Source organism: Anomalospiza imberbis, chromosome Z (genome assembly GCF_031753505.1).
Source record: "Anomalospiza imberbis isolate Cuckoo-Finch-1a 21T00152 chromosome Z, ASM3175350v1, whole genome shotgun sequence".
Taxonomy (NCBI): Eukaryota; Metazoa; Chordata; class Aves; order Passeriformes; family Viduidae; genus Anomalospiza; species Anomalospiza imberbis.
This window is the reverse complement of record NC_089721.1, coordinates 26,202,028-26,223,247: the sequence shown is the minus strand read 5'-3', so window position 1 is coordinate 26,223,247 and position 21,220 is coordinate 26,202,028. Positions and strand designations below refer to the sequence as shown.

The 21,220-nt window shown below is 36.8% G+C and overlaps 1 protein-coding gene across 1 annotated transcript in view; it reads right to left on the bottom strand.

Moving 5' to 3' along the window:
• Nucleotides 1-7,972: 7,972 nt before the first annotated feature.
• Nucleotides 7,973-21,220, bottom strand: part of AGTPBP1 (ATP/GTP binding carboxypeptidase 1) — a 52,656-nt gene continuing 39,408 nt past the window's right edge. Inside the window, 2 exon segments of the mRNA XM_068176365.1 lie at nt 7,973-8,198; nt 20,898-21,058. Of these exon segments, the coding sequence (XP_068032466.1) occupies nt 8,024-8,198; nt 20,898-21,058 (336 nt within the window). The 3' untranslated portion in view covers nt 7,973-8,023.

The window sequence follows — 21,220 nt, the reverse complement described above, 5'->3', positions numbered from 1 at the left end:
TTGAAACATGCTAGACTCCACAGAATGCCATGTGGGCTGCTTTTTTCATGGTTTTGTAATTCCTAAGGGGATTATTTTAATAACTGGCATCATGTGGGCATATATGATGATATATTTTACATATATAATACTATCAGGCAACGCATTCTAACTGTATTACCAGTCATCATAGTTTTTATTATAGCAATCAATATTTTGTGTCCTTAAATGATGTAATATAAATGCCCATCCCATCTTACAAACCTCGATATGGAAAGCACATTGACATACATTATGAAAGAAGCTTTCAAGGATGCCACTAAAAAGAAGAAAACAGAAGAAGCTAGGGTTCATACTGTACTTGAAGTGGTAAGTGGTCTTTTGCAGGAAACAGTATTGTACTGCTTCTTCTCCCTGCATACCAGGAAATTTCTTTATTCCAATCAAGACAATACCAAAATTTAATTAGCTTAAAAATTCTTTGAGTAACTGAATTTTAGAAACAGAGATTTAGTGATCACAGAAATCACACGGAATTTGTTTTACCTGAACTATGTCATGTCCCCATCTCTCTCTTGTTTTTATGCATTAAAAATAAGTACTTATAAGCTTCTGAAATCCCTTTTCCATATCCTTACTTCGCCATATCATAAACTCTTCTCTTCCTCCTTTGGAATAATTTAAATCCTTACCACTTAGAAATATATCAAACCTTTCAGTTGGGAATGAGAAAATGTCTTTTCAAATTTCCTGAGACTTAATCAGTTTCCAGCAGACAAATTTGGCTTAAATGTCTCTTCCTGCAAACCCCAGAGCTCCATCAACATATAAGGCTTCCCACACATAAAGCTGGGACCTCAGACACATTCTTTCCACACTCAAATTGGAAAAAAATCTAAAATTTTGTTATTGGACTCCAATTATGTTATTCAATTTGTATGAGCACACACTAAGGGTGAACATAAATCCTTGGGATGTGAATCACTAAATTTAACAGGGATGATCCTGTTGTAGTTAGATCCTGGTTTCAAATACCTGAAAGGAGGTTGTAGCCAGTTGGGGGTCAATGTATTTTCATAAGTAACAAGTGACAGGACAAAAGGAAATGACCTCAAGTTGCACCAGGGGAGTTTTTAGATAGGATACTAGGAAAGATTCTTTTTCACTGAGAGGATTATCAAGTATCGGAACTATCTGGCCACGTGGGTGCTTGAGTCACAATCCTTGGAGCAGTTTAAAAAGTGTTCAGATGTGGTGCTTAGGGACATGGTCTAGTGGTGGACTTGGAACTGTTAGGTTAATGGCTGGACTCAAAGATCTTACATGTCTTTTACTAGTGAAACAATTCTATGATTCTGTGTTTTTACTCACTGCTTATCATGGACAAAAGGCAACTGGGATGCTGTGATCTGCTATTCAAAGTCCAAGTCTGCTGATCACTCCAAGAAGGCTCTGGTGGGCATTGGCTTCCATGCAATGTTCAGCCTGACAGAGAGACACCTCCCACCCACTGGCACACATTGGCACCAATGGCTCAGACAGTGACATCTATCCAGCTGCTCCCTGGTCTTCCCTAAGATTTCTATGCTGGTGTTTTCTTTCTTGAATCCTTGATTGGTGAATGATCCCATCTCAACACCCCTGCTCACACCTCCAGAATTACCTTTCAGACCACTGTGGGGATGTTCCCACAGCTGTGCCAGCAGCCCGGCCCCACATCAGCAAGCAGTGTCCCATTAGGGCCTCCCGCTGCGATGGGAAGCTCATCCAAAGATTGTGGAAAGGGAGTTTCACAGGTGGCCAAGTTATTACTCAGGACACATTTGCCTTCGCTGTTCACATCCACAAAATGTAATTATGTTATTACATTTTTTTTCATTGACAGGCAACTTTGCCCCATAGCCACCTTGCCCTGGTGGACAAGTCATGGAGGAGCAGGGATCTTCTTAAACACTAGTCAATGTGACCCTTAACAATCAGTAGTTGTAATTTATCTTTCTGTCCCTCTCACTCTACCATAGAGCACAGCTGAGAGGCAAAAGAAAATGTGTCCACCAATCTCTAGAGTTTGTGAGGCAGACACAGTGAGGTGAACTATGTCAAGATGAAGACCTCTTCCTCTGCTGTGACTGACATCATTTTTTCCTCAACACAGGAAGCTGCTTGAGAAGAAATGACTTGGCTTCCTTATAGAATTAGCTGACCACGAGGTCCCCTGCATGACTACATCAGATTTGATCCATCTCCCTATTAGATTTTGGGGTCAGGTACTTAGCATGAAGGGATTTTTAGAGTTAATATGTCTCTGAATTCACTCATAGATCTGAAAAATTATTCTTCCAAAATACTGTCTACTTATGTTCTAACCATTTTGTCTTTGGACAGAAGGAACAAGTACCTGACATACTGACAAATGAACTACTGTACTCAAACAGATGATCTGGGGAGTCTCCTTTCATTCTGGAACACAGTCAGGTGTACATGTGGTAATAGCAGCATTTTCAAGCAATACTTACTGATGGAATTCATAAGAGAAAGCTTTTGTCAAAAGTGAGGTCAGACTCAAAAGAAGAGGATGATGTTACTGGCTCATCACTTAAGCTAAAGGACTGACTTGACTAGACTGGATGCTTCAGAAGAGGAGAGTAACCTAGAGCAGACATTGATTAAACTGAACGGGTGTAAAAACGTACACAAGCACAAGGTACTTTTAAATTTGACTTATGTCTTTTGTGATTACACAAAAGCCAGAACAGGAGGATGACTGTTGCAGAGAATCTGAAAATTTTGCAACAATCTTCACAGGACAAAAACCCAAAGCATTTATTATTTTGGAATACTGTCTGACCCAGTTTAAGACTTTCCATTTGGCAGTATAAAGCACTAAACTGTGTGGGATGATGATCAAAGCTAAGTATTAAGGCAGCCTGTTGGCTGAAGGTTTGTGCAACACATCTCAGTTTGTCTTCATAAAATGTACAGCCAAACCATTTTAATCTGAGGGGTCAGCTGGACTGTTGTTAAGGTTTATGTAAATACAGTACCATTAAGCAAATACTATACAAAATATTAAAGATCATTTGTCTTCCTTATGCTGTGCTTCATGTCTTGTTTGTAATGAAATCTTTTCATGTCCATTTTCTTTTGGGAACGAAATGAGCATGAATGCAATGCTATCAGCTAAGAGCATTTTATGCTATCACAGTAACTTTTATCTTTATGTGTCTGGAGGGACAGTGTAAAGAAAAGTCCTATTTCAGGTCATTTAAAGTGAATATTCCCTCTCTATGTTAACAACAGCATTTAATGTATGGAAGTACTATTGTGGAGTTTTGTTAGTCAGATTCTTTTATTAGTTAGCATTCACCCTGTGAAAATTTACAGTAATGCAATAATGAGGTGCTGCTAGTATATATTCTTTCAATCTACCATGAAAAAAGCTGCATGAGAAATAACCCCATGCCAGAAAGAAGGGCACACTCTAAGCACAAACATCTTGTGGTAAGAAAGTTACAAAGACAAGAGGCAGAATCTGGTTGACATTTCATAACCATATAATTTGGATCAGCAAATCCTAGTGAGTCATTTTGTTTGAAGATAAAACCATATTTTGTACCAATGACCCTTTCCAAACTGCTTCAAAAGCTGTACAAGAGCTCTAATAAGAGCTGTACTGAGTGTAGTAACACTACTGTATTTTAGTGGGGGTTTTTTGTTTCTTTTTGGTTTTTTGTTTGCTTGCTTGTTTTAAAAAAGGCAAAAAGAAATACACCAACGAACTTTTTCTAATAACAAGAAATAAGCGAGTGTCTTCCATAGCTATGAAGTATTGTTTAGGGACTAGACAAGTTCTTTATATGATACTGTTAAAAACAGCCAAGACAATATATTCTTTACTAGGTGTCGCAGCTGTTTGGCATTTTGTACTTAAAACCCACCTTTAAAAGCAACCTAGTTAGATTACTTAAGCAAACAAGATGTGAGCTCACATCTCAAATCACTGGCATCCTGATGACCTTAGAAACACTGATAAAAGAAAAATATCCTAAGACTAATTTGACACTGTGACTATTGTAGATCCTTAAAATTATTTAGACAACAAAGTTTATGAAGCTGTTCAACTTAAAGAAACATGACAGGTATAGTTAAATAAACTGCAACTGTATTTACAAAAGTTACATTGATGATTTCTAGTAATCACTTGCTCTTTTCAGACAGCTGCATAAAACTAGATTATCTCATTTTATCTTGAGCTTTCCCTCAAAAAATTGCTGAAATCTCAAAATTGCTGCTACAAAAACATATATAGTAAAAATAACTCAACTACAGTCTGAGTTGAATTGTAAAGGGATGACTTACTGAGAAACAATCTTGTGCCTTTCCTAGATCAGATTAATATCCTGTTAACTGTGTGGGAGGGAAAGAGTCTCACCAGAAGGCTCTTCTTTGAGCTCTGCAAAAATCTTCATTGTGGTTCCTCCAGTCTTCTTAAGTTTTACAAACATTGCTGAATCTCAAAAATTTTCAGATAGTTATAATTCAGTCAATTAATATGCAAATGCCACTCTAGGCCTGTAGCACACTGAGTTTAATTTCACAGAAAATAAAATATGTTTTCTAAAATGCTATGCACACTGCTGTCCTTACAGGTAAGAACATTGCTGCAAATGCTAGGATGAGGAATCCTTAATTATCACTAACCAAAAATAGGGAAGCAAAAGATTGTAATTAATCCTTTATTAGGCGTTTTTATTAGTAAGTATTGGTATTTGGGGCATGCACACTAACACTGCAACAATTATATCTATCACAGCATTACAACAGAAATTATCTGAATCCTTCTATTTTTGCATTTTGTGAACAGTGTTTACTGCATCTGAAGTCTTATTTGAGATTCAAACCAAACTCCCTGGTAAGTCAGGCTGATAAAGATATCCACCTTGCAAAATGGCCAGGCAAGATTTTGGCACAAATTGCTTTAAGTTACATTATACAAGGGGATGTCACCAGTCAAGACACAGTACCAAAATCTGTGATGCAACTTGAATTATTTCTGGAAAGGGAACAGAGTAATTCATCGTCCAGCAATTACTCAGAAGCAAGACAGTAAATACAGATGTAATTATTTTTTATAGTCTTATTTGTTGTTATTACTAGAGGAAGATCTAGGGATCTTCTTTGCCTATATAGAACCAGTCATCATTTAAAACAAAAGCCACATTGAAATGCCAATACATAGAATAAAGATAGTCAATTGTCTGGGACAGACCATGCTCAGTGACTGATTTGTGGCAGTCCAAGATGCTGCCATTCTTTGCTATCATTCTGCCCATTTCTTCAGGGCAAATGCCATAATAACAGAATGGAATGTGTGCTCAGGTGTTAGCTGTTCCTTTTTCAGCTAAACACCAGACTTCTCACCAAAACACATAAATGGGGGCACCAGCATTTGTCTGTCAACACCACTGCCACAATGGTAACAGGTACTGGAGAGACATAAACAGTATGGAGCAGTTCTCACTGCAGCAGTTCTTCCCATGAACTGGCATCCCTGTGAGCACAAATGGAGACTTTACATTTCAAAAGGCAAGTACTGGAAAAAGTTTGAGGTAACAGCCTTTGCATTTTCAACGTGTAAGACAGGGACAAAGTTTCACCTCTTGCATTAGAATTACACTGGCAGAAGCTCAGACCAACAGCTGCCAGAATGACATCTAACACCTAAGTGATGTATAATGCATAACTGCATTACAATCTAATGTATAAACATGTTATCCTAAGACATTATAAAGCTGATAACTCTATTTTTGCACAGATTAAAAGCTGTAGGAGTCATGAGAAGAACAAATATACATATGTACTCAGGAGGAAAGGACAATTTTGTATTTCTAAGCCACAATTCTTTCTAAATGGATGAAGTATATTTCTAGTCTTGCCAGTAGTATAGAAATAGTGCTCCAAGATTAATACAAATTCAAATGAAACCTAAGAAGACATGCACAATACACTTAACAAACATGTGACATCCTGTATTCTCTGAAATTTAAGTGAAATTTTTTATGAATAATTTTATTTATGAATATTACTCCCACTGAAGTAGGAGCCCTTAAGGATGAAAATCTATTTATGCGGATAACTAGTATAAGACTGACAGGGCAATATGGGCATTCTGAACTGCTGTCATTGGACAGAAAAATAATTCAAATTCTGTGGCAAGGTTAATTCTTCCATTTAACATGTTCCCAAATTCCTCTACTTTCAATTCAGAGGGCTCCTCTTCAACAGAGCAATAAATAAATTTTCTTATTTACAGTGTGTAGTTCACAGAACACAAAGAAAGATAACTTCCACTACAGAGAAAAACTTATAAGGGACTGAGACTCTAAATGTTTCCAACTTTTCCATGTTTTCCATCCCTACCTCTCTCCACAAGTTTATTAATATAAATTTAAGCCTTTAAACAAAAATACAGTTGCATATAATATGGGATCAAAACCCCTTCCCCAGTTTCAGAATCAGGATAGTATGGACAGGCATTACCAAACAATGCTGAATTTGAAAGAACAGATCCTGGTGCAAATCCAACTACTGGCTGAAAAACACTGATACAGTTAATTCTCATAAATTTTATTATTTTTTAATCCTTCTGAAGATGCCCTTCCCCTTTGAAATACAGTTTTATTTGGAACAACAAACAGAAAATCCTCATAAGTTCAAAACCTGGTATAACTTAGAAATGTTATTCTTCATGTTCTTAAAGCCCTTGCACATGCAGAAGAAAATGAATGCCACAACTGGGTCACATCAAGTAAAAATAATTTTTGAAAAGTATTTTTCATTGCAAAACATGTCAATTCTGTAAACCATGGACTACAACTCTCTTAATTTCTCTATTGGATCTTATTTTAAGCAGAGTCAAGAGGCAATAAGAATTAGAAGATGATAGGAAAAGATGAAGAAGTGTAAATCCCATACCTGACACCTTGACTTTAAACATGAAGAATACAGAACCACAGAATAATTATTCAGCCTGGAAGAGACCTCAGGAAGTTACAGCCCAATCTCCTTATCAGAGCAGAGTTAGCACTAGGTTGCAATCAGGCAAAAAAGATTTAAACCGAAATGTACTATCCCCCTTAAAGCAGTTGAATTGGGTATATAGTTAACGTGCCTCTGGTAAAGTGAACATTTTTTAACTACCTGCATATTCAAGAAGAGAAATGGAGCAGCTGTGTAGCTGAATATACATAGAGTGTACATACTTGACTTCTTCCTGTAGACAAGTACATTTAACAAGAAAACTTCAAATTAAATCATGCCTATCTTATGGGTGAGTTTTGTATTTATACAAGAGTCTACTTCTTCTAAGCACAGGCTGCACTGGTCACTGTGCAAAATTCCTGAACTCTGAACAGGCATTAGTAAGAATTTTCACTTAATACTGTGGCAAAGAATTTTCACTTAATACATGATCATAAGAAGCAAGAAACAAGTGCAAAAATTCATACATCATGTTCTCATTTTTAATTTAGTAATTATTGAATTGTTTCAGAGCAGGCACTACATTGCTTTAAACACAATCAAGTATCATTGAAATAATGTCAAAAAATAACCTCTTCACCTCAGTATACACACACGCATATACAAAGACATACACAAATTAATTTAGAAATCTGTACATATATATTTTTCAGGATGCAACTCAAAGAACTATACCACAAAAAATTATTTTCTGTACTCTGTCACACTAAAAATTATAATCCATTTCTCTGAACTTAGGGTTTAAGGACACAAAATGCCATGCAGTACTATTTAGTAGAAAATTAACTGGTAAATAAATTTATCTATATAGGGCTTAAAGAATACACAGAACTCCTTAAATAAAACAAATGCAAATTTATTGGAAATATTTACTGTCCTTGAGCTACGCAGGCCCCAGTTATTTATGTTAACTGAAGCTTATCCCCTTTGTAGAAAACAGCAAGGAAGTATGTGATTGGAAATCCAGGATACTTTATTTTCTGTTACTGGCAGCAAAGCTGGTTCAAGAAAGGAGTATCGTTGTTGAATCTGGGTCTCAAAGTCCATCATCTTGATTAGTTGCCTCATAATCACCTGCATTATCAGCTAATTCAATGTCTTCATCATTACTCTCTGCGCTGTAATCAACTTCTTCAAGGAAGCGAGGCTCATCTTCATCCAAAACATATGTAGTGGGGCTGTAACAAACAAGAATCCATTAATCATGTTAAAAGTATTATTTGGATTAACACATTCACACCATATGCCCTGTCCCTTTCCTGACATACAGTAATCCAAAAATTACCTCAGGAAAGGGGCAGATTACCTGAAATGGGACTGGCTTTTTAGTTGTGTGTAAAACAACTGAGAGACAAACCCATGCTTGTAATGCCTTTAACTAATTAGTTAGTCATATACAACTCATTATCCAAATGTGCCATGACAAATGCGCTACACTAATGGCCCGTAAGAACTTAATGTAAATACAGCAGTATCAGAAATGGCTGAAGATTAATCCAACTACCTCAGGACACAGCCATTGCTCTAGGGTATAAACAAATCACTGTAAAGCACTGTAACCAATTACTTTATACATATCAGAGATGATAGAACAAAGGGTCATAGTTACACCTACAATTAAGTTCCCACATGAATCACTTAACTCCCATCAGATTCTCACACATTTGTATCCTGGTAAAACTTAAAATTTGTCAAGCACTGCAACTCTGAGGCAATGCATTTAATGAACTGAAGCTCTGCCCACAGAGTGGTCTATGCCCTTATCTAATAGCATTGAAGAACAAGAGGATTAACACCTTTAGTGTTAACTGGAAAAAGGTTAAAATACAACTTTCTGATCCTCTTAACTCCCTAGAATAGAGGAAGGGATGATGGAAGAAGCAGAAAAGTGTTTTCCAGACCCAGTTTTACTCAGGACATAAAAAAGCTATCTGCTTAAAAGCACTAAGTACTCCTTAATATTTAGTAAGTATTTTTACATTAACTTTAAGCCCAAAAAAGGTTTTGTAATGCATTTAACCTAATAATCAAATAATACAGAACTCATATAAAACAGTGAGAATGTCTTTATTGAGAAACATCATAATAACTTGTAGAAATATTTGCATATTAATTTTATTTTCTCCAAAGATACACAAAATCTAGCTTGGCTGTGGCTTTATAATTAAAAAGACTAATCACTGCTTCTTTCTAAAGACCTTTTAGGAGTTCAGCTGCACCACTTGAAATCTGAAATGCTATCTCTATTCAATATAAATAAATTTCACAGTATTCTTCCTCTACCTGTAACCTCAATGACATGCCACACTGTACGATTTTGTACTGTTGACAGTTAATTCAAATACAGGGAGAAAAACTGTTCCCTAGCTTAGGGAAAAAAAAATTTACATTCAAAACTATCTGTATCATGGTTCACTAAACAAGCCTGTACACTATTAGCTATGTGAAACAGAAAGCTCCACAAAACAAAATACTTTTAAAGTTATTTAAGCTGTAATTAGGGCAATAACCCACTGCTGGTTAATGAACTGGGTGTTAAAACCAAAATTGTTTCCATTTAGAAGAGACAAAGAGTGAAGAAAATAACTAGGATCTCTGCTAAGAAGTCTCATTCATTTCACATATGGGGAACCCAACATACAATACGGATACATGTTTTGTATGAAGCACCTGTGGGAGAACCATCAAAGGAATACAAATTTTTTGTTCTTTCATCCTGTAATGCTTTCTGCCCTAGGAAGTCACCACCTACTAACAATTCCTTTAAGGAAAGAAGAAGTCAGGGAAATAAAAAGTATATATGTTTCATTTATTTAAAGAAACAAATGAATGGGACTCCACCAGATGTATTACGTTCTGACAAGTCCACAGATTTTTTCAATTTGTGCTTCTAATCATTTAACACAGGTACTGATTAATTAATTTTTGTATGCAAGGAATCCACACTTCAGTTGAATCCACACAGAATAGACTGTGTAATTCACAGGAAATTTAGCCATTAAATCTGAATATTGACCCAATAATATGTAATATTTCTGAACACTGACAGAAAACTACAATGAGCTATGTCAAGGAGAAATATTCAACCTGTGACAATGGGATGTTTATGGCATTAGAGTAATCACTTAGAAAAATTCATCTTAGTGAGGTATATAGAAGAGTAAAGCTCTTAAAAATTCTATCCACTTTTTTTAGTTAATGTCATTTGGATACTAAATTAACATAGTCGATCCTGTTAAGAGAAAGCAACCAATAAAGCCTACCTTATGGAAAAAAAACACAGAATTGGACACACAAGGAAACCACATAGTTCAGCTCTTCAAAGTGTCTTTTCATTACATATAATATGTCCTGTATTAAATCGTCTTGAAAAACCCACAAGTATACTTATTCAATATATTTTTTTATAGTTGTATACATTTATTTCACCTACTCAAGTATGTGTAAACATGTAGGCAATGCCCCTAACTTCTGAAAATTCAGGCACTGTGAACAGTCATAAAAAGCCAACCTGTTTGCTCTAATACATTTTAGATATTTGCCCTGGCACATGTACATCCAGAACTGATGGGTACATTTCACATTTAAAAAAGCAAAAATCAACAGTATATGTTATTTTCTCTTCTTCCCTAATGGTATTCAAGAGAAGAACCATTAGAACAGATAAAAGATCTTACAGAACAGATCTTACTTAGAAAGCTACATAAACCTTTAAAATAAAAACTGTCTCTGATCTGCTGCCTAATAGTCTTTGCTTTCTACTACCATCCATATCAACACACCACAACTTCTCAATTATGTGTTACTCAAATAATACTATAATATTTACTAAGGTTATTTTTTCCACTTTCCCTTTCCTAAATTTTCATTCCTCATAAAACTATCCAAACTGTGTCACATACTACTCATATATTTACTTTCCCTTGAGATGTTGTCTTTTGATGTAGCATATGTTAGCCTGGAAAATTTAACTTTTCAGTAATCTCTGTTCCTAAGGTTAGCATGAATCTGAGAAGTGTAATTATTATTCCACTGTTTTACTGAGGCTGGATCACAAGAAATACAGAAATCAAATACCTAAAAAAATGTCTTACTGTTTAATCAAATTCTTTATTTGCCTCCCTGCTGCTCCCCACCCTCAGCGGATCCTGTAGCGATATATTTTTAGCTGCTGTCATGCTGATTCTATGGGTTTTAATTTCCTAACTTTTCCCTTGGGCTCTTTCTAATTAACTTGCTCAATAATCCTTCTTCTTCTACTCCTACACCTCCTGCTTTTTCTTTTAAAAGGAAACTATTATTTTTCTCAGGTTAGCAGAAGTTGTTTATCCCACACCTACAGTATTGTAATGTAAAGGATGCCACAATCTGTGTATTTTCTTTGAAGTCATGGCTGTTGAAAGAGAATACTATATGAAATTCTGAAGTTCAGTGTATCTTACCTAAGCAACATTTTATGGGTAAAAAGATTAATTCCTAAATGTCTGATTAATACACTTGATATAATACTATGGTCTTCAAGTTTATGAAGAACTTTTAGAATACCTCTTTCATTTAAAAGAGTATTTTCTTCATTACCTGCCGCTAAATACACTGAATTTAGGAATTAATACAATAGTTTTCTAAAATGCATTTTAATTATTAATTAAAATACACTTTAATTATTAAGGTCAGCCAGGCACACACAGCAGCAACAGCAGTGGCAGCCATGGCAAGTTCTAGGGGCTGAGCACTAGAAAAAGCTGGGCAGGGCCTCCACAGTCAGAGAAACATGAGTATGAGCTGAGAGACCCACCAGGAACCATCACCTCTCATGAGTGAGTCTGACATGGTGTGAGTGTTGCCAGCAGATTTAAATGGCCCCAGAGAGTGCCAATGACCAAAGTGTGGTGCCGTGGTCATGACATGGTGCAGCAGTTCTCCAGGAAGGGCACACAGACAAGGCCACTTAATTCTACTTGGGTAGGAAGAGGAAGCAGTCTTCTTCTGTAACAAAAATGGCAGCTACACATCACAGCTGTCAGACTAAAACCAAGAGAGACCACAGCCACCTTGGGTATTTGTCTAGACCCAAAAAGACTTGCTGAAGACTAAAAGAAGCACCTGGACCCTCAGCTGCAGGAAACTCCATAATCTGAAAGTCCCCCCAGGCCCTGAAGGCAGAGGTAGGTGTCATGGGTGCAAATGTGCCCAGATAGATAACCTGCCTTTTGTTCAGGTTGCCATGTTGTATGAGAAGCTCAACAAGCAGCATACGATCTGGGAATCCAAGCAGGAGACTGAGATTAGGGATTATGCACTGACACAGGCAAAGAGACAGTTGCTGCTTTAAGACCTTGGAAACAGAAGGTACATTAGCATCCAGCCTTGAGATAGGCCTGATTGATTTGTAAGGCAAGGGAGACTGGACTCTCATCTCTGATTGGAGCAAAAGAAAGAGTCTCTCCCTTGCTACTGAATTGCGCCTACATAACAAATACGACACTACGAGGCTCAGAGGAGAAAACTCCACAATAAATAGTCAAGAACAAAAAAAAAGAGAATGCTACAAAACTGGTACAATCAACCATTCATATGAGAATGAGTGCCACCAAAAGTGCACGAAGCATGGTAATTACTGGAGAGTCATCACTGAGACACATGGAAGCAGCTATTTACCCTCCAGCTTCTCTAGCAAGATTTGTTGCCTATCAGGGCCACATTCATCATATCACAAAGAGGTTACTAAGACTGGTAAAACCAGAGAATTATCAACAACTCCTACTCTTTCATGTAGGGTTGAATGAGGCTGCAACTATGAGACTATGAAATATCAAAAGGGATTTCATGTCCCTTAGGAAGATGTTGAAGGAAACAGGAACACAGTGTTCTCTCCATACCTGGAGACTAAGAGCAAATCATGCCTTACCCATTTGATGGCCTTCTATGATGGGATGACTACAACAGTCAACACAGGAAATCAGCTTACATCATCAATCTAGACTTCTGTAAGGTCTTCAATGTGCCACACAACATGCTTATCTCCAAATAGGAGAGACATGGATTTGATGAGTGGACTGTTTGATAGGCAAGGAATTGCCTGGATGGATGCAGCCAGAGTTTTGGTCAAAGGCTCCATGTCCACATGGAGGCTAGTGACAAGTGGGGCTCCTTAGGGCTCTGTTTTGGGACCAGTGCCCTTTAAGACCTTCCTCAATGACACTGACAGTCAAAAGCTCCTGCAGCAAGTTCGCAGATGACACAAAGGTGAGCAGTGCAGCTGACACAACTGAAGGACAGGATGCCATCCAAATGGACAAGCTTAAGAATTGGACCCAAGAGAACCTCATGAAGTCCAGCAAGTTGAAGTGCAAGGTTCTGTAACTGCATCAGGGCAATCCCAGACATGAGCACAGAATGGGAAAATAAGCCATTGAGAGCAGCCCTGCAAAGCTCTGTGGATGAAAAGCTGGACATGAGTCACTAGTGAGAGCCTGCAGCTCAGAAAGCCTACCATGACCTGACCTGCATCCAAAGCAGCATGGTCAGCAAAGTGAGGGAGAGGATTCTGCCTCTCTGCTCTATTCTGGTGAGATCCCAACTGGAGTGCTGCATCCAGCTCTGAGGTCCCCAGCAGAAGACTGATATAGACCTGTTGGAGTGAGTTTTGAGGAGGACACTAAGCTGCTCACAGGGCTGGAGCATCTCTCCTATGAAGACAGGCTGAGAGAGCTAGAGTTCTTCAGTCTTAAGAACAGAAGGCTCCAGTAATACCTCACTGTGGTTTTCCAGTACCTAAACAGGACTTACAAGACAGAGGAAGGATAACTTTTTACAGAGTCAGAAAGGGATATGACAAGTAATGTTACTAAACTAAAAGAGAAGAGATTTAGATTAGATACTAGGAAGAAATTATTTATTGTGAGGGTGGTGAAGCACTGGAACAGAGTGACTAAAGAACTTGTGGATGCCCCATCCCTGGAAATGTTCAAGGCCAGGTTGGATGGGGCTGTGAGAAACCTAATCTAGTGGGTTGCATCCTTGTCCATGCCGGGGGGGTTGGAACTAGATGATCTTTAATGTCCCTCCTCATCCAAGCCATGCTATGACTATTATTTTTTAAAACAATAGTACCTTACTATGTGTTTTTAATTTACATTAATGCTCCAAACATATTAAAATTTAATAAACCTTTTCACAAATACGGTATATTTTTTTCATAATAATATTTTAATTGGCCCATAAAATATATACTTGGGATTTTTAATTATCCACAAGACTCAATTACAGAAAAATTAATCCACAAGGTAGACGTAACCATTACCAATTTGAACCCCATGGAACTCAGCAGTTTTTTGACACTCCAGGGGATGTGTATACATTTTACAACTTTGGAACAAAAAATTAAGAAATAAAGTATGGAGAGTTGCAGCTACCTGGGGAGTTGTGAAAAGAAGGAGAGAGAATTCTGAAGTACTAATGATTTCTTTTAAAACTGATTTGTCATGGGAGGAAAAAAAATCTTAGATGAGAAAGACAGTTACAAAGTATCACAAAGAAATTGTTTCTCCATACTTTCCCTTCTAATTTCTTTTTAGTGTCTACATTCTCTTCTGGAGATTAGCAATCCTGCTGCAGGAAGCAACATTACATATGCAACTACAAGTGCTGTCCAATTCATTTGATCTTAACCAAGGTAGCTTTTGTAAGTAGTAAGTAATAAGTTTTTGTAAGGAATGTAAGTAATTCCCTTTCTCAAGGGAATTTCCAAGGTACAATGGGATGTATCCAACTATTTTCCAAGCCATAAGAAGCTGGATATCCAAATCCTCTTTAATTATTTTTTAAATTTCACATTTAGAGTTACAGAATTTTACTCCAGAGCTTAATCACAAGTAACATCAACACATTCTATGTGTTCTCACCCTGAAATACATTTTATGAAATTCAAAACTGAATCAAATCAGCTGGGATTCATCAATCATTTACCGTGGTCCATAGCAGTATTTGGGTCATACCATCAAGAGTAGAAGAAAACTTAAAGAATGTATGAAGAACTTATAAGCAGCTCATCACACTTATTTTTTTGTTTGTTTGTTCGGGGCTTTTTTCCCTTGATTACTAGTTTCCTTATTTTGCCCTAGAGAAGATGAACAGTATTCTGAATACTACAGTCTACACAGAATTAAAAGCAATCACTTTCACTGAGGCCAGAGCAGGGGCCTGGTGCATGGGCACTGCTAAGAAGCCCACAAGTGGAATTCTGAATCTGATTTTTAATAGCTTTTTCTTACAACATTCAGAATGGGACAGACTGGACAAATGCTGCAGTATAAGATGCCTTCTTTTCAAAAAAGCTGTATTCCTAAAGTACTGGAAGAAAGGCCAAGCAAAGCTTCAACCATGGAGGAGAGTAAGAAGGAAAAAACCTTTAGTCCCAGGTGAAGAAGATTAGGAATATACGTATGTCTGGGCAATGTTTAAGAGTTATTGAGAGGGAGGGAAATAAAACAGGACAAAGCCAGTTTCTATCTGACAGCCTAGACAGAAATCCCTTGTAAGACTTTGTACACACTCCCACTGTATATACCCCTCACTTCTTCTCTCACCAGTCTGATGTTTTTTTCTCAAGTGTAAGACTAAGTGGAGGAAATGGATTTTTCATCAAGTTTTGCCCTTCCCACAGCTCCTTTTGGCTGTCTGCTTTTTCTACCATTTTCTAGACATGCTGGGTCCCAAAGCTCAGTCTGCTTCTCTGCTATAATTAAATCAAATTAACAAACACAACCACATCATGTTCTAGAACACACTAATGAGCCTCAAAAGAATCATTGAAATGAACTAGAATTTCCAAAAAGTGGTGAAGTTTTTGAGCAGAGGATAAGTCTAGTAAGTTGTAACAGTAATGAATGTGGTCATATGTTTTTGTTTCATTGCATATAGACCCTATCAAAACTGTCAGCACAACAACTACAGTTCTCAATACAAGACCAGTATTACATTTAGTCTAATCTTTTTCTTTTGGAACTGGGATGAAAACACCTTCAAATGGGTTGGGAATAATTAAAGAAAAATTAAGTGTTTTATTCATCACATAAAAGGTTAAAGTTTGCTGCCAGAGGAAAATAAATCTACTTATTGCTTTACTTTTCTTGTTTCAGACATGGTTCAAAATGAACTCATGCAAATTCAGCCTATGTGTATTGAAATACTGGCAATATAGTCTAAAATATTAACATGTACTTAGTCGTAATTACAACCTGGAAAACCAAAAAGAACTTGAGAAGCCCTCAAAATCATTTGCAAAAAATAAAATCAGTGCTTCTGTGTTTAAACTTGCCTGCTTAGTCTTAAAAGCATTTAAACTGATTTGGTAAAAAATAATACCAGTAATATCAAAAAATAAAGGAAATATCCACAATCTTAGTAATTGCTCTACTCTAACCCTACAGGAACGCTACAGCTGTGTAAAAATATTCTGGTTTCTACTTCCTATTGATGAACTTTATACCTGCTTTTCCTGTAGGTAGCTTCTCATTTGTCTCTAATGGCAAGTAAAAAGCAGCAAATCATATGAGCATAAAGAAAGCATAAGCAGTTATTTTGCTGTAATAGAAAAGTGAGAACTGAAGTCTGGGCATATAAAACAAGAAACTATGTGAGTGTATTCTGACCCATGACTATCTCTGAAGAGGAATAGAAAAAATCTTTACAAACTTTGCTTGACAGAGGTTCTTTGTATATTTCTACCACTCAAGTGAATAATAAATGCACACCTTGGCTGAAAAGATTTTTTCAAAATATGGCCTGAGGTATACATAAAAACTCTGCTTCTGAGCCTCTGGCAACAAAAGAATGAGACCACCTCTTAACTTCACCTATGTCAATATTGATCCCTTTGGCAAATAATAAAAGAAGAGAATGTGCAAACTTAAATAATATATAGCACATCTATTGCTAATATTGGAGGTTCTGTGAACAAAATTGTAGTTTCTTATTTATCATAGAATCATAGAATATCTTGGGTTGGAATGGACCTTAATCATCTAGTTCCAACCCCCCTGCTGTGGGCAGGGACATCAGATTGCTCAGAAATCCAGGTACAAATACACAACATATTTCAGTCTTAATGCCATATTTTAAATTAAGTAATTGGAATTCACACATTCAGTTTTTCCATCACAGATTCTCACATACTTATACAGTATTGCTAAGTGAACACTGAGAGCAAAGTACCTATTTTCTCACTTCATGCTGTGTATTTTGCTGTTTTATGTTTCAGTGTTCTTAGATTTACATTGAATGACTTTAAGAAATAAAGCCATCAGGACTTAAAAATTAAACAGATGTTAACAGATTCCTCCAATAAACTTCAACATTTCTTATGTCAATATTCTATATAGATTAAAAATATTAAGTCTCACATGCACAGAATCTGATTTTTTTCCCACTCTCCTAATTTCTTTAGTGCAGGAGCACTTGGCTATCACCTTTCACCATCTGTAGCTGTGTAACACCCAAAGGTCATGTTAGGGGAAACAATTAAAAAAAATTCTAGGTATAAATTCACTTTTAATACACTGAATGAAGTTATTTAATCATCTCTCTCCTATTTAAAATTTCATCTTGCGGTACAATTATTTTTGTGATTTTCATGATCTAGTCTTTTGGATGGAACTGAACCTGCTGGGTTTTTTGAATTTCCAGAGTACTAGTTACTTACTTCACAAATCAGGATTATAAATATTTCCATATAGAGTCTCAGTAATAGTAAGCTTATTATGAGCCTAATGTTATATTTTTCCTGTGCTCATATGTAGCCAACAACATTATGTTTATGCAGGACTAAGTCTTTTATCAGTGCTTTCTGAAAATCCAGATTAAAACAGTCCCCTGTGACACTCATTTCCCAGCAATGAAATGTCAACCAAGTCAGAGGCAGTTTTCCCCTGCCCCCAGCATGGTTGTACTTCACATGCAATTAGTTTTCATACATAAAAATTTTTTAGAGATAGCTGGATCAATGAAGTATTTTAGCTGGTAAAGGAAGTTCAAACTATGTGCATCTATTAATATACCACGACTTGCTGTATTTCATAACATTAAAACAAGCTATGTGTTACCATTTGTTCCTTTTCTCATCTAGCATTACTGAAGTTTGCTATCAAACAAAAAACAAACATGCCATCTCACCCTTTTTTATCCCATTCTGATACTAAACTGTTTTTGATGTGTCTTTAGCTTCCTAGCAGATACTAAGGAGGTGTGACTTGTGTATGATATGACATTCTTTAATTCAACAGATGCTATCATATGGAAAATCCACCATAAGTAACATTAACAAACAGGAGCAAAGGTAAAAATTGCAAGATGAGATAACAACAATTTACTGAAAGCAGCAATGCAAGAAGAAAGGAAACAACAACATTAATAACAAAAGGTAAAACACAATGGAATAATTTACATAGAAAGTGCAACAATACCAGACTCTTCACCTGCCACAGTTTTTCTCCCCCCAGCCTAGCCAGAAATGAGGGAGTCTCTTACTCCAGCCCCTGACAAGTGATGAGATGGTATCAAATAACAATAGGGTCTGGTCAGGCCCCTTTCTCTTTATGGTAAAAAATTAAAATTGTTCTGGCCAAACCTAGGGCACCTTTCTATGTATATAATGGTTAATCCAATTTCCTCTATAGTGCTCTTAGCCTGTCAGCAGATACCACTGGAAAGAGCCTGGCTCTACCTTCTTTAGAACCTCCCTTCAGGTATTTGTATACATTGATAATGTAGGCCTTTTGAGCCTCCTTTACTCTAGATTAACAGACCCTGCTCTTCCAGCATTACCTCCTGTGGGAGGAACATCAGTCCCTTCAACATGTTAGGAGCTCCTCACTGGACTATCTCTGGCAGGTCCATGACACTCTTGCACTGAACAGCACAATCCTCCAGGTGTGCAGGCCTTGCAGTGCTGAGGAGAGGGGAAGGCTCACATGTTGACTGCTCATGAACAGCCCCTCTTCAAATAGCTGCAAATACTTTCCAGTATTAGTTGTTTGATCACCTTATCAGGGATCACAGTGAGACTGACCAGCCTGTAATTCCCTGGATCCTCCTCCCTGTTCTTCCTTAAGACAGGCAGGACACCTCATGTCCTTTGAAAGCACCTGTCCCAATCACTATTGAGTGGCCTCACAGTGACATCAGTAAGCTCCCTTAGTACACGTGGGTGCATCTTATCAGGACCTCTGGATCTAGGTAAGATTAGCTTGCCTAAGTATTCTCCAACCTGTACCTCTCCCACCATAGGTAGGCCTTCCTTACTCCAATCCTTCTCCAGTGTCTGGGTCCTTAGCACACCAAGAGCTGATCTTTCTAGTAAACACTAAGATGAAGAAGGCAGTCAGTACCTCAGCCTTTTACCATTCCTGTGTCACCAATGGACATTCACCAATGGACCCATATTTCCCCTAAAATTTCTTTCACTACTTACACACTTACAGAAGTTTGATTACCCCTAATCTACTTTCTGACACTACCTTTTCCAAGAATCACTAAGTCAGCTTTAACCAAGCATGAAACTTGTTTTGACAGTAAAATTTTAGTCATTACAAACATCTGACGTTCAGCTAGTGAGCAAATGATACTGGGGGGGATCCAACCATCACTGGAGCCAGCGTATCACCACTACTATTCATACACTTTTAACCACTTTCCTAAGACATCCTCCTATTGTTACTCCTATTGTTTTTATCATCTTCTAGCTTATGCTTCGCTTTTCATTATTATCTGTAAATGGTATGCATGAACAAGCTCCAGTTTCTCTCAATACTTGACATTCTAGGGACACTGATGGGTCTGAATGAGGAAAATAGACATTATTTTCCTGTCTTAGGGTGTCACAGATGCCTTCCCATAGCTCTGCTACATTTCCATGGTCTGAAGACGAATTGCTTATTAAACTTACATCCAATGTAAGTCTTACTGTCAACTACTTCCTTGTATCAGTTGTCCAAAAGCAGTAACAAATTTCATTTTTCCCCCAAATTTCCACTCCATTGCCTTAGGTAAACTGGAGCTACAGACAACATTAGTAAAAATATTATACCATGTAAATATTACTCCTTTACAATGATTTGTTTTTTTCAAGTCTGGAACTCTGCTTTATTACTCTGTCAACCATATTTTCAGATAAATATGTTTGTATATTCAAAATCACTTATTTGCTGTCCATCCTTATCCGTACATGTGGATATTTCAGTGATTAATTACATGAATGGAAAAATGCAAAATATGTGTACATTTGCAAGCCTATCTACAGCTTTAAGAACCAGCAACTTAGTAACCTGGCTACTGAGCATATAAATTTGTTTTGTGACCCAAACTATTTCATATATTTAAAATTCTTCAAGTCTGATTATATATCTCCACCAGAGGAGAAATAAAAAAAAGAAAGTTAGGAAGAAATACTTACAGTTCTTACTGCTTTACTTCACATACTTTAAGTCTGTTTAAACAAATTTTTAATACCACAGCAAGTAAAAAAAAAAAAAAAAGGAAAAAAACCCACTTTGAAAGAGACAATTGAGACCTAAGACCTACTGCTGAATTTTATGGCCTGTAATAATTCCCCAAAGACATTAAAATTGCTAGTGTTTATTCCAGCAGCAAATGTGACATATAGACTAACTCTGTCTGTGTTGTTTTCTTTCAAACTTTGAAGCAACTGAATTAACATAATAGGTCTCCAACATATTCAGATTATTGTTACAGTAGCGTCACAACACATCAGTGTTATTTTTGATCAGTGGAAGAACATTTTTGAAAGCATCTTTACACCACTTCAGAAACAGCAATTTTTTTCCCCGAAAGAAAAAGTGAATATAATAAAAGTGTACTACCTTGTCACTTTACAGCTTGACTCAATCAGCTCATTTTCAATATCCAACAGACTAGAAGGCAGGTTGTATTCCAAAGGTGAGGACATTCTTTTTAAACGCAGCAAGCCAACACAGAACTTTGCTCCCATCTCCTCCAGTTCTCTTGTACCTATCTGCAATCCCTAATTTGAAAATAAGATTTAAAAATACAAAATAGGTACAAGGCAGATGGACCCACACATACTGCAGAATAGCTCTTTAGGTTAATATTTTCTTACTTTATTTAATACATTCTCTTGCTTTAAAGACAGAACAAATCAGATTTCTAGAATAAACACTCAGAG